General features: G+C 41.6%; 1 protein-coding gene across 1 annotated transcript in view; it reads right to left on the bottom strand.

Annotated features, from left to right (window-relative positions):
- Positions 1-7,248: 7,248 nt before the first annotated feature.
- The window catches only part of LOC125467508 (annexin A4-like), a 64,500-nt gene continuing 56,658 nt past the window's right edge, over positions 7,249-15,090 (bottom strand). Inside the window, exons 11-12 of the mRNA XM_059640343.1 lie at positions 12,540-12,662; positions 7,249-7,925 (exon numbers count right to left, since the gene is read on the bottom strand). Coding sequence (XP_059496326.1) covers positions 7,857-7,925; positions 12,540-12,662 — 192 coding nt within the window. The 3' untranslated portion in view covers positions 7,249-7,856. The remainder of the gene's footprint in view (positions 7,926-12,539; positions 12,663-15,090) is intronic.

The raw sequence follows: 15,090 nt of genomic DNA on the forward strand, positions 1-15,090 counted from the left end.
TCCTTCCTTTGTGTCCTACCTCCTCACTATCCCTGCAGTGATTCATAATGAAATAGGCCTTCACTGTGCCCTTACAGTACCTGAGTATCCTCACTGACGATATTTGGATTCTTCCAAGCTGGTGGGTGAATATGATCCAAAGCTTTCACTTTGGAGAATCTTCTCTGGAGGCACTAAGACAATGCAAATTTTAGACAAGGGCAAGTGAAGGTAGATTTATAAAATTCTGTCACATGATTGGGGACCCATGCTACCACTATGCCCTCAGAAGGTTTTCATAGGATCCCTACAGTGTGGAAACAGACCCTTCAGCCCAACAAGTCCACACCAGTCCTCAAAGCATCCCACCCGGACCCATCCTCCTACAACCCACCTAATCTACACACCCCTGAACACTATGTGCAATTTATCATGGCGAATCTACCTAACCTGTACATTTTGGACTGTGGGAGGAAACCCACGCAGACATGAGGAGAACGTGCAAACTCCACACAGAAAGTCGCCTGAGGGTGGAATCTAACCCGGGACCCTGGCAGTACAAGGCAGCAGTGCTAACCACTGAGCCACTGTTCCACCAATTGTTTTGTTCCTTTCACACCCACCATGTGCATGGACGTGTCCAATGTCTGCAAAAAGAATGCTGGGACCCTGCTATCTGGCTTTGGCAAATGTTCTCTAGCACTTTGGGACTTAGGGATCCAGGCCTGGTGATAATCTCCTGCATAGTGACAGGCTCACCGTCTTCTGCCTGAGCTGCTGGTGTTAATGGTGTCAATGGTACAGGAGGTGAAACTGCTGGGGCACTTGTCTGTCATTCTTCCTCCCTGTGGATACTTGTCTCTTTAAGAAGATAGAATGCCTGGAGAGAGGTCAAGCCATCTTTTTAGCTGGGCCAACATTTATTGCCTATCCCTAGTTGCCCTTGAGAAGATGGTCATGAGCTGCCCTCTTGAGCCGTGCTCTAGGTAGACCTACAATGCCATTAGGATGGATGTTCCAGGATTTTGACCCAGTGACAGTCAAGGAAGAGCCATTGATTCCCAAGCCAGGATGGTGAGTGGCTTGGAGCAGTAATTACAGAGGGTGGTGTTCCCATGTATCTGCTGCCCTTGTTCTTTTAGATTGTCATTGGTTTGGAAGGTGCTGTTTAAGGATCTTTGGTGAATTTCTGTCATCCATCTTGTAAATGGTACATACTGCTTCTACTGATTGTTGGTGGTGGAGGGAGTGAATGCTTGTGGATGTGGTGCCAATCCAGAGGGCTGCTTTGATCTGGATGGTGTTAAGCTTCTTGAGTGTTGTTGGAGCTGCACCCATCTGTGCAAGTGGGGAGTATTCCATCACACTCCCTACTTTCACTTGTGGATGGAGGACAGGCTTTATACAGTCAGGAGGTGAGTTACCCTTTGCAGGATTCCTAGCTTTTGACCTGATCCTGCATTTATGTGGCTAGCCCAATTAAGTTTCTGGTAAATGTTAGCCCCCAGGATGTTGATATTGAGGACGCAGTGATATTAATATCACTGAATGTCAAGGGCTTGTTCCCCTGTTGCATTCTTGTTGATCACAGTTACAGCAATAGACTGCACATCCAAGCACATATCTAGCAGCCACTGAGCGTTCTGTTTGACCTAGGTCTCCATGGCAGCCAGCATTCCTTCCAGGGAGACAGCCTTGTGAGGGCGTGCCAAAGCCATGAAGGCAGTGGACAGACTCCTGCAACATTTATTGCAACTTACTGAGGGCCTCAGTACAAAGGAATGCTCATTATGTATCAGATTTCAAAACTGGACAATTTGGACAATTGGGCCTCCCTGCATTTTCATCACGGAGGCTCAGCGGTTAGCCCTGCTGCCTCACAGCACCAGGGACCTGGGTTTGATTCTACCCATGGGTGACTGTCTTTGTAAAGTTTGCACGTTCTCTCTGTGTCTACATGGGTTTCTTCCCACAGTCCAAAGATGTGCAGGTTAGGTGGATTCGCCATGAGAAATGCAGAGTTATGGGGTAAGGTGCTGGGTGTGGGTGGGATGCTTTTCAGAGGATCAGTGTGGACCCGATGGACCAAATGACCTGCTTCTACACTGTAAGGATTCTATGAAATATATATGTATCCTTTTATTGACTGATCATTTCACATATAAATAGAACAATGGAGATGTCTTTTATAATTCAATGCAAATTGTATCTGCTGAGTAAAGCAACGTCAAATTTACAAGGATCGATTTATTTAACTTGTTATGGAATGGTGCACAAATAAAGGAACATGCCTCAGTTAAGGTGCACTGAGACAAAGTGGTAAAGTATGATATAAGTCCCAACGTATACCATATGATAGGGATGAAGATATGGGTCAGGGCCAATGCAACTTGAAAGTGCAGTCCATGTTTTGCTTCTCACAGAATACTGATGTAATAATTGATTTTATGCCAAATTGCAGAAAGTATCTGGCTCTTTACTCAGAGAACTTAGCTCTCTGAAACTTCATCAAAAGACAGGCCAAAACCCAAGTACAGCAGGAGCTTTTCACCAGAATTGTGGAGGTAAATCAGGAGAAACCCTGAGGAAATTTGTCTTTGTCTTAATGAATCACAGAATTACTCACAGTATTACAATCAGTTGAACTGTATTCTAAAAAAAGCAGACAAAAACAACTTGCATTTACATGGTTCCTTTAATGTGGTAAAATGTCTCACGGTGCCCAGAGAGGCATCATTGGACACTGGGCCAGGTAAGAATTGAAAAACACCACTCCTGGGTTTTGGGGTTGAAATGAAGGGTCTAGGCCTGAAACGTCCTCTCTGATGAAGGGTCTAGGCCCGAAACGTCAGCTTTTGTGCTCCTGAGATGCTGCTGGGCCCGCTGTGTTCATCCAGCTCCACACTTTGTACTCCTGGGTTTTCCCTGGCTAGGCCAGCATTTGTCGTCTATTCCTAAATGCATTTGAAGAAATGGTGTTGAATGAGTGCAGTCTATACGGTTAGGGAAGGAGTTCCAGGATTTTGATCTACTGACAGTGATGAAACAGCCGGGATATGCCTGTGATTGTGGGAGTGATTATTTTAGGTGGTGAATGGAATGCCAATCAAGCGAACAGGTTTTCCCTGGATGGCGTCAAATTTCATTAATTTTGTTGGTGCAGCATCCATCCAGCCAGACAGTGAGTAATCTATCAGACTCCTAACTTGTAGACAGGCTTAGGGAGATCAGGACATGAATTCCCCACTGTAGAATTCCTAACCTCTCATTTTGCAGTTGTCATCACAGTATTTTTGCAACTGGTCCAGTTTAGTTTCTGGTCAGTGGTGACCCACATGTAGTCAGTGATAGTAATTCAGCTGAACTTCAAGAGGAGAGTTTCCTGTCACATTGGAAGTGGTAATTCCCAGGTACTTGTGTTGCATAAATTTTCTTCCTTCGCCAGCCTGAGCCTGAATGTAATTTAGATTTGAAGCACATGGACACAGTCAAAAGGAATGTCAAATGGAACTGAACACTGTGACTTCTGACCTTATGACGGAAGGAAGGCCATTGATGAAGCAGATGGAAATGGTGTCAATCTTCTATTATTTGCTAGCAGGAGCACACAGGCCTGTTCAAAAGCAAATTTTCTACTTTGAAGGTGCTATATAAATACAAACTTTTCATTGTTATTTTAGTGTTCACTTAAGTGTGAAATGTAAAGGTTCTGGAACACTTTTCACCTTGGGGATCCAGTGCCAGAACTACACAAAACAAAACATGACCTATACTTTAATCCCTGAACTAATTAAATTGCTTTTTTTCCATGCATTATTTGTCTCAGATCAGCGATTTGTTTTTGTAGTTGTTCAGGGGATGTGGGTGTCATTTGCAAGGCGAGCATTTGTTGCTCATCCCTGACTGCCCTGGAACAGAGTGCTGGACCATTTTGGATGGCAATAATGAGTCAATCACATGACATAGAAGCAAAGAAAATAGGTGCAGGAGTAGGCCCTTTAGCCCTTCAAGACTGCACCACCATTCAATTTGATCATGGCCAATCATGTGATTTCCATATCCCATTCCCCCTTTCTCTCCATACCTCTAGATCCCTTTAGTCACAAGGGCCATTTCCAGCTTCCTCCTGAATATATCTAATGAAATGCCCCCAACTGCTTTCTGTGGGAGAGAATTCCACAAGTTCACAGCTGAGTGAAGAAATTCTTCCTCATCTCAGTCCTGAATGACATACCCTTTATTCTTAGACCGTGACCTCTAGTTCTGGACCTCCCCAACATTGGGAACCTTCTTCCAGCATCTAGCCTGTCCAGTCCCATCAGGATGTAATATGTTTCTTTGAGAACCCCCATTCTTCAGACTAGGTACATTAGAGGTATGCAGGAATGCAGAGTTGGGTTATAATCAGACAGTCATTATTTTATTGAATGGTGGACCAGACTCGAAGGGCTGAGTGGCCTATCATTGTTTATATGCTCATAGAAAATGCTGAAGGATACTTACCACCTACATGTGGACTGTAGATTGCAGATCAATCCACATCTCAGATGTGATTTGGGCCTTGTTGATGGTTGCAGTTGCAGAATCAAGTAATTGCTGTCCGAATGCAGTTGCTTTGATCTTGTGTTCTAGGGGACTCCGGTTGTCCCAATCGCTGAACCAGGAGATGCAGATTCAGCAGTGTATCATAACACCTCTGAACAGGTTGATTAGAAAATAAATGAACTTGTGTCCTTCTTCTCACAGTGCAAGGATGGTAATTTTGGTAAGCATGATAAGAAGTGCCTTTTCGAATGGTTTGATGGGAATGGAGGCACTGACTAGTTCCACCAGTGTCATTTATGTTAGCTTCATTGAAATTAAATTCTCTATCTTTGTGTCAACATCTGACTTTGAACTGGTCATCATTTTCACCTGATTGTTGGTGGTATTACATGAATTCAAATCGGCGTATTCTGAAGTTGGTTTTGACCTTAATTTAGTCATCTCAGATTTGGTAAGCCTTATATGGACTTTGTTGTCATCAGTCAAAACGCTAGAGGAGTTTATCCTTGGTAATCTTTCATTTCCCAAAGCAATAAGACATTTGACACCGTGTTTTCCTTACCAGTTATCTGATGACCAATGAATAAAAAAAAGATTAATTCTCTCTGTGAATAACTGAAACTCTAACAAAATATCACTTGAATGCCAGTCCATGTTCAAATGTTAGCATTCCCTCTTTGCTATGCTGCTTTATGCTCTTTACAAATGTCAGATGAAACAAGAAATCAATACTTCAGTGCTTTTTCTTATTTATTTTCAGTTAGCCTCTCTTCTTTGGTTACATAGTTTTAAAGATTGCTTTACAGTTGAAGTTTGTGCTTGTAAGTGATGTTCATATCATATCAAAAAGATATCAGGTTGTCAACACATGGGCTTTCTTGTTCATATTCATTTCAGGCTGTACTTTTGGATTATAGGAGGGCTGGACTTAGATTGTGAGGCATCAGAACCTATTCAGAGGAAAAGGGTTCACCATAGCAGGAGTGAGATTGATAGCCTAACAAGGCAATTGACAGTACTAGGGTGAAGGCTTAAAGTGGAGCAATGGGACATTGAGAACCTGTGTGAGGAGACACCAGAAAGGAACACAAAGTTAGAAATGAAAAAGTTAAGTAGAAAGGAAAGGCAGGAGGTAATGGAACAAGGACCAGTAGCTAATAGGACCAAAGCACAAAAAAATGCACGTTAAAAGGACAAATATATTCCATTTGAATGCAGGAGTTGTGAAGTAGCAGAATATGATTGCAATTAGTGATTTAGGATGTTCAAACTGAATTCCAAAGGATACAAAGGACATTAATGGATGTTGTCCATTGACATCCAAACACATGTTTGATTTGATTTGATTTATTATTGTCACAGGTACTTAGGGAGATTGAGAAGTCTGATTTTGAATGCAGTACATCCATTCAATGTCCTTTGTGTCCCTTTTCCCACTACAGAGAAAACAGGAAGTACAAATGGTGCCAGATTAGAAAGTTGCTCAACTAGAGAAAGCCAGGTTAGGAAGGTACAGCCTGCAGAAAGTAAAGTGTTTTTAAAAAGATGTGATAACAGGATACTTAGAAATAGCAACAAGATTAAAGAAAACCTACATGGATTATTGAAAGGCTAGTAGGTTTATCTAACATAATTTGAGTTTTTTTGAGGACATAACTAGAAGAATAAATAAGGGAGAACCAGTAGATGTGATGTATCTGGATTTTCAGGAAACTTGATAAAGTCCCACATTAGAGGCTAAGGCACAAGATTACAGATAAGCCTAGAGGGTAGTAGGTTAATGGAGTCACTCAACACGTTGGGTAAGGAAACACACAACTTGATTTCTATGGCAACAAGAATGATAAACGTCATGAATTTTGAAATGATTTGCAGAGACAGGGCTCCTGCTTTCATTATGCTGCAAATCATATTCTAATTACTCAGCCAGTTAAGCAAAGCAAGAGCTTGAGTAGTATGACTCACTTTGCCGAGAGCAGAGCAGGATAAAAAGAGGTACAGGTGCAAATATAAATGTGCATTTCAACTCACTGGATAGTTTAAAAAGCAATGCAGCATATTTTATTTCTGAAATAGGATTGAATGACAGCAAAACCTGCAAAATAAAGCAAGTGCATCACTCTTTGGTAAAAACACTCACTCTACGCTGCTCAGCTATTAAATAATTCTTATTGTGAAGATCTGATTTCCGAAGATTTCATGCACATTAAAAATACAAGGTCGTATCTGGAGTCTTGAGAGTCACAAGAAATGCAGCTGTAGCTGGCTTGTGTCATCAATTAAGAAATCATGGCAAATTTACAATCTTCCATAGGTTGGTTCAGGACTTGAAGATAAAATTAAGGGCAGCACCATTTATGCAACATATTTCACCTTCCCTCATATTACAAAGCAAAACTGTGAACTTTGCCATGTATACAAATACATCAAAAAAAACTTGTATCTAAAACACATCATTAAAAAGTCAGCTAAACAGATTGAAATTTGCATCACTTATTGCCTTACAATGGTTTAACAGCTGCAGAATCCGAGAAGCTTTGTCTGCATAGCTGTATTAATGTGGGTGACCATCCAGCAGACATTGGTGCATGCCAGGTGTGGAAAAATTATCTCCATCAGCAACTGGAAATGATCAGTGGCTAGAAATGTACACTCGGGCAAGTGAAGAAATTAACCGAGAACTACCCAAAAATACAGCCACAAAAGACAAGGAATGCAGTAAAATCAGTTGAAAAGTTGTCAGGAATTTTATTTTCAATATTGGGCCAAGATCTTCAAATCACAATCTGCTGTTAACTATAATATTTGTATTAAAAATGCAGTAGATACAAAATGAAATCCTTCTCTTAACAAAATATTTAATAACATCATGCTGAGCACAAATTAGGATTCAGAGCTCAACAAATATGAAGTGCCAATTTAGAAATTAAAGTCTTCCATTATTATAATTTTCAATGCTCAGCGTATTCAATATAATTTAGGTGCTGTCAACTAGGTTTCAAACACTAATCTTTTGTTTAAAAGCATATTTTTGTTTACACAGAGTTGTTAATGCAATGACTGATGGGAAACAGTCTGACAAGAACAAAAATGCACTGTTTATCTGGCATTTATGGGAACACTGATTCAGGATGAAAAATCTGTTAAACAAACACATTGTGTATTTCAAGATCCAGCTCTATATCCGAAATGTCGAATTTACTGTGAATTGAAACTTTAATATGTGAAGTATATAGAATACAAATAAATGGGAGTGAATGAGGCAGGGTAGACATGCATTTCACTTCCAAAGCCATGGCCGTGGCCATTTTATCTGAAACTGTAAATGCGCTTCATTCTTCATCTTCGTCCATCCCACATAGTCGCAGCAAAATCTTCGCATAATCTCCTCCTACATCATCCTGTAGGAAAAGCAAAAGCCTTATTCATGTTATGCATTTCAGTTGGCCATTTCATTGTACTGACCAAACAGCAAATATAATAAATTAGGTAAAAGCAGTTATAACTAAATCAGGTGTACTGGCAACCATTGACTCACTGTACAGTTTTCTAACTATTTCCCAAAGTTATTTCTTTTTTTAATCCCTTTTCTTTTATTTCCTGCCTCATTTACTGAATAAGAGAGACTACACAACAGCCTTATCCAAAATAAATGGCCAAATGGACAGCTGCATTCTATGATTTATTATCGTCACACGTACCTAGGTACAGTGAAAAGTTGCATTTTGCATGCAGTACAGGCAAATCATACCATACACCAGTGCATTAGGGTAATAGAACAGAGCAAGGAATGCAATGTTACCGCTGCAGAGAAGGTGCAAAAACAGTGAACTCAACATTTAAGTTTAAAATTTGAGAGGTTCGTTCAGAAGTCTGATAACAGGGAAGAAGTTGTTCTTGAATCTGATGGTACGTGTGTTTAAGCTTTTGCATCTTCTGCCTGGTGGAAGGGAAGAGGGTGAAAGAGATTATGATGGGGATGGGAGGGGTCTTTGATGATGCTGGTTGCCTTTCTAAGGCAGTGGGAAGTATAGATGGAGTCAATAGATGGAAGGCTGGCTTGTGTGACAGACTGGGCTACGTTCACAACTTTCTCTGGTTTCTTATAGTCCTGGGCACAGCAGTTGCCATACCAAGCCATGATGTATCCAGAAAGAATGTTTTCTATGCTGTAATGATAAAAATTGGTAGGACTCTTTACAGACAAACCAAACTTCCTTAGCTTCAAGGAAGTAGAGGCACTGCTGTGCTTTCTTGACCACAGATTCAACTTGGGTGGACCAGGACAGATTGTTGGTGATCGTCAGTCCTAGGAACTTGACACTCTTGACCATCTCCACCTCAGCTCCATTGATATAAATGCAGCATGCCCTCCCCCCGGCTTCCTGAAGTCAATGATCAGCTCTATCGTTTTGCTGACATTGAAAGAGAGATTATCATCTTTATGGATCTGACAATTAGAGAGAAGTCATATTTTGCTGAAAGACTCAATATCCTACAACTCTATGCACTTAAAGGAATGATAAATCTGAATGGAAATGGGGAGAAGGGTTGATAGAATGAAGCATGGAACTAGATAACTTCTAAATTCCAAGTTAGAAGTCAAGTGCCAACTACCTGAGGTATTGGAGCTGGCCACAGGGCAAAGGACAGAATTAAGGAATTAGTTGTGGAACCACAGGCATCTGATATATAGCAATACAACTGACAACTACCAAGGATGTTGCAGACTGTACACAAGGTGTGTTAGCCTGCCCACCCCCAAACATGAATGAGATAATTAATTTATAATGGGAAAATTGCTCAAGCAGCAAACTGTTGGTTCCAAATTGATGCTGCAGGCTGCCTTATAAATATTACAATAAAAACAATGCAGGCAGCCCTCGAGCCAACATCTGCCTTTACCTTGCTACCAAGTCAGACAATGTTCCATGCAGAGAGCGCAGTAATACAATGCAAATGGTTTATGCAGCAATGCGACCAATTTAAAGTCCAGCTACAGATCTAGCACTGGGTCAGCAAGGCATGTTATGCTCTCGTTTCAATTTCCTTTTAACTACTTTTGGAACTTGTCATGGACCACGTTTTAAATGGTAAAAAATTGCAGCACGCTGCTGTGCAGAGGAACTTGGGTGTCCTTGTGTATGAAGCGCTAAAAGTAGGATTGCAGGTGCAGCAGGTAATTAAAAAGGCAAATGGAATTTTGTCTGCCATTGCTAGAGGGATGGAGTTTAAAAACAGGGAGGCTACGCTGCAGCTGTATAGGTTCTGGTGAGGCCACACCTGTAGTACGGTGTGCAGTTTTGGTCTCCTTACTTGCAAAGGGATATACTAGCACTGGAGGGGGTGCAAAGGAGATTCACTCAGTTGATTCCAGATTTGAGAGGGTTGTATTACGAGGAGAAACTGAGTAGACTGGGATTATACTCATTGGAATTCAGAAGAATGAGGGGAGATCTTAGAGAAATATATAAGATTATAAAGGGAATAGATAAGGTGGAGGCAGGGAGGTTGTTTCCACTAGCAACTAGAACTAGAGGGCATCACCTCAAAATAAAGGGAAGCAGATATAGGACTGATGTCTGGAAGAACTTCTTCACCCAAAGTGTTGTGAATCTGTGGAATTCCCTGCCCAGTGAAGAGGTTGAAGCTACCTCGCTGAATGAGTTTAAGGCAAGGCGAGATAAATTTTTGAACATTAAAGGAATTAAGGGTTATGGTGAGTGGGTGGGTAAGTAGAGCTGAGTCTCAAAAAGATTGGCCATGATCTTACTAAATGGCAGGGCAGGCTCGAGGGGCCGGATGGCCTACTCCTGCTCCAGGCACTTATGTTCTTATGTCATCAAATAACAGAACAGAACAGAACCAAGTTCCACGGCTCAGATCTTCTAGACAGTATCAAAATCCCTTTGACCAGAGAGAGAAAGGTTATTCATTTGCCTTCCTCCAATTTTCATGAACAATCTTCCAATGAAGCATTCCTAAAACACTGCTCAGCACAGGAATCTTCGAAGCTAGCAGTGGATCAGCACTAGCTGCTGTATTTTAGCAACCAACAGTTTCAATGTCCTAGAAGAGAGTGTTTTAGCACAAGTGCAAGTAATGGGATCAAGGATGAGGTTAGAGCGCACTGTGAGATAACGGTTGTCAGAAAATTGGTTTCGCTAGTAGCCAGAATTTGAATTCTGCATAGGCTTTCTCATCACATCACATCTGACCACAGAAGCGAAGCAGACTTAAGCCTGGTGAGTGAGTATTTATAGAGAAGAACACCTGGAAATATCAGGTGTAATAGAAAGGGTTCCTGTGATGTGGTGGTAGCGTACCCACCTTGGAGCTAGGAGGCCTGGTATCGAGTCCCATTTGCTCCAGAGATGTGTTATAACGTTGCTGAACAGGTTGATTAAAAAGATCTACATATATCCATCAAGATGGAGTGGATGTAAGGGTCACCTCATAGTCATGTGTGAACAATGAACTTGGCTTTTCCTTTCTTTTAATGGCTCTCAATTGGTTTGAACTGAAGGTCATAGCAAATAGGAACAAGAGACGGCCATCTGGCCAGTCACGCCTGCTCCATTGGAAGTCAGATCAAGGTAGGTTCAGCAACGCAACAGTAGTGCTCAGTTGGATAAACCAGTACATAATAAAGCAGGAAAGCCAAACTCTAAAACAAATATGCCTTGTTAAACCTAATTGTCTTGTATTTGGAAAGGTTAATTATATAAAACTAAAAACTTTCCCCTTCATTCTTTTCCAAACCCGGTAACCTGAGAAACGGAGAATGCAATGTCCGCCAGTAGGCCTGATGATTTCGACAACCATTGGACACAAAGGTCTGGGAATCTTTGCGGACGCAAACAATTATTTTTTGGTTTGTCTTGAACATACGTGAAGCAGGAATGAATAGAAACAGGGTACAATTAATATCTAAGTTGACATTTTAGCCTCTATTCACATCTATTTCCAGGCTTTCTTCCTCGCAGTGTAAGTGTACTGGATATATACCATAGCAACAGCTAAGTCTGTAGAGTCTTCTGCAGCTGTTTATCTACACTCTGTCATAATAGTTATGGTACAGGAGGCAGCTTTTTGGCCCATCATATCTACACTAGCTCTCTGAACATGTGAACTTGGTGCCAATACTCCATGATTCTGCACATTGTTTTTATGTGAATAATCTAATGGCCTTTTGAATGGCTCAATTGAACAGGCTTCCTGGAAATCCATACCCTTACCAATCATCAAGTAGAAAAAGATCATTCCAGCTCACATTTGCTTCAGTTGCAAAAAACTACGCGCTCCGGTTTTCAATCTGTTTACAGGTGTGAACAGTTCCTCCCTATTGTGTTGAGGCACCTCATAATTTTCAGAACTTCCATCAGATCTTCTTTTAGCCTTCTCGATCAAGAAAACAGTCCCAAAATTTTATTTTTTCTCCACGATTACAAAAGAATTTCTCATCATAGATCACAGAATCCCTACAGTATGGAAACAGGCCAATCAGCCCAACAAAAGCATCCCACCCAGACCTATCCCTGTAACCCTGCATTTCCCATGGCTAATCCATCGAACTTACACATCCCTTGGCACTAGGAGAAATTCAGCACGGCCAATTCACCTACCCTGCATATTGGATTGTGGGAGGAAACTGGAGCACCAGAGGAAACCCACACAGACACAGGGAGAACGTGCAAACTCCAGACAGGTGTCAGAGGGCAGATTTAAACCCGGAAGGCAGAAGAGCCAACCTCTGTGCCCTGCTTGGAACCATTCTGGGAAACCTTTCTTGCACTTTCTCCAGTACTATCACATTCTTCCTACTGCGCAGCACTTAGAACTGTACGCGATATTCCAGCTAAGTTTGTTAGGGCCCGGGCCCAAAACAGGGCAAGTAATGCTACAGTTAAATGCCTTCACAGCCTTGGTTTACAATAATGTCCATAGGATACTAGAATTAGCATGCAGGATTAATATGCAGTTTTTTTAAAAGCATATATTAATTAGGGACATACCTGAATGTACGAATATAATGATTTTCCATACAGCCTCATAAATTCAGCTTTGATGTCAATCATATCTACTTCACACCGAGAGATTATAATTCGAATGAGGCTTCTGTCATCTGTACCAGCACCCTAAAAAGGAACAGAACAGCTAAAATCCAGTGACTGAATATACTGAATGGTCAGATTGAAACAAGCACATGCAGAGATAAGCAGATACTCAGCAGCTACTCACAGTAGTGGATGCTAATTGTGTAAAATATCTTACCACTTCTGATTCAAAGGACTGGGTCTAATCACCAAAAAAAAAATCGGTGGGCTACGGTTACGGCCAGATCATAGGCTCCCTCCCCTTTTTTTTGAAAAGCAAAGTGTCCATTCCTTCTCCAAGGAGCTTGTTAGTTAGTTACATTGTTGAAAATGGGACTAGCAGCATCAGATTCATCCTGTTTCCAGTATTTACACATGGCCTACGGGTTTTCCAGGCCAGGGGATCCAGCAGATGACAGAAGTGAGGAAAAAGCCTTGGAAGGTGGTCACTGTTTTTACTGCACAGCCTGTGGGCTTATAGCATTGCTACACTTCCCACATTCCCTTACTACCTCAAATCACCATCATCCCCCAAAGACAAAAAGATCTTTCGTATCAAGGATCTGTGTTGACAATACTGTGCAACTTTCCAAGGTTTGGTGATGAGGAGGGATTAGATCCAGCTGGTCCTGCGGCCAGTTCAGGAGTCATCTCCATTAAGTGGAAGGCCAAACTTTGATAAAAGCCCAAAGAACTGCGAATGCTGTAAATCAGGAACAAAAACAGAAGTTGCTGGAAAAGCTCAGCAATCTGTGAGCAAAAGAAAAATCAGAGTTAACGTTTCAGGTCTGGTGACCCTTCCTCAGGACTTTAAAATCTTCTTCCAATTCTGGCCTCTTGTGCACCCCTGGCTGCCCTTACCAACCTCAAACTGTCCCAGCTTTTCAATCTAGGATTCCCTCTCTAAAGATATCTAGCCCGTCTACTTACCCTCATTCATCAAGAGACTTCATAAAAGCCTCTCAATAAAATCAACTTTTTGGGATATGCTTTAAAATAGACTTAGGAGGCTCAGAGGCAGATTTAGTCTGGTTAGATTACACTGCTCTGACATATCTCGGTCAGATTTTACAAAATTAAATCGGTGCTATACAAGTCCACATTGTTGCCAGCCGTTCATTTCCAAATATGCTACAACTTTTCGAAGATAGAACACAATGGCACAGGAACAGGGCCTTCGGCCCACCATGTCTGTCCTGACCATGATGCCATTCTAAGCTACGTTCATCAGCCTGCATAAGGTCCATTTCCCTGCCTGTTAAGTGTCTGTCTAAATGACTCTTAAATGTTGCAACTGTATCTGCCTCTGCCAGCTGCCCTAGCTGTGTTTTCGAGGCAGCTACCATGCTGTGTAAAAATCTTGCCTCTCCTTTAAATCCGCTCCCCAACCCGGGCCGTCACCTTAAACCTATGTCCCTAGTACTTGACATTTCCATCCTGGGAAAAAGACTCCCAAGGTCCACCATATCCATGCTTCTTAATTTTATATAATTCCATCAGGTCACCCCTTAGCCACTGAAGCTCTGGCAAAAAACATTGCAAGTTTGTCCAACCTTTCCCTCTAGCTAATCCAATCCAGGCAACATCCTGGTAAACCTCTTTTGCACCCTCTCCAAAGTTGTGTGACAACCAGAATTGCACATAATACTCCGAATGTGGCCTAACTAAACATCTACACAGCTGCAACTTTTATCCTCACTGCCCTGACCGAAGGTGGCAAGCATGTGTACAGATTCTTCACCACTTTTTCCATTTGTGTTGCCACTTTCAGGGAGCTGTGAACTTGCACCTGAAGATCCTTCTGTATATCAATGCTCCTAAGGGTCCTGCTATTTACTATATATTTTTCTCTTGCACTGGACCGCTCAAAAAGTATCACTTCACACTTGTCCAGATTAAAATCCATCTGCTATTTCTCTGCCCAACTGATCTATGTCCTGCTGTTTCCTTTGACAATCTTCCTCATTATCCATAACTCCACCAATTTTTGTGTCGTCTGTAAACTTACTCAGACCATCTTTTCATCCAAATTATTTCTATGCACAAAACAGTACAGTTCCCAGCACTGATCCTGGCTCCTTAGGAATGCTAAATTATCCTCATGATTGTCTGACATCCGATACCAGATGAGCAGAAATTTTCTCCAATTAAGTCCTTGGAAGACTGAATCTTTGATCCTTGGTACATGCCCATTCAGCAGCGACCAACTCCATCCCTTTCTCTAAAGCATCTCGTTTGCAGTATTAATCTCATTCCATCCAAGGTGAGTTTCTGATCCAGCATCCATGCCAAAACTAAGGCTGCCTATTTTAACTTCTGTAATACTGCCCAGCTCCAATCCTGTCCTAGTTCATCAACTGCTGCTGAACCCCTCATCCATATCTTTAGACTTCCTTATTTCATTGCGCTGTTCATCAGCATCGCCCAATCTTATCTACGTTCTTTCACCTTTCTGAATTATATACATCTC

The sequence above is a fragment of the Stegostoma tigrinum genome, chromosome 37 (genome assembly GCF_030684315.1).
Source record: "Stegostoma tigrinum isolate sSteTig4 chromosome 37, sSteTig4.hap1, whole genome shotgun sequence".
NCBI classification, from domain to species: Eukaryota; Metazoa; Chordata; class Chondrichthyes; order Orectolobiformes; family Stegostomatidae; genus Stegostoma; species Stegostoma tigrinum.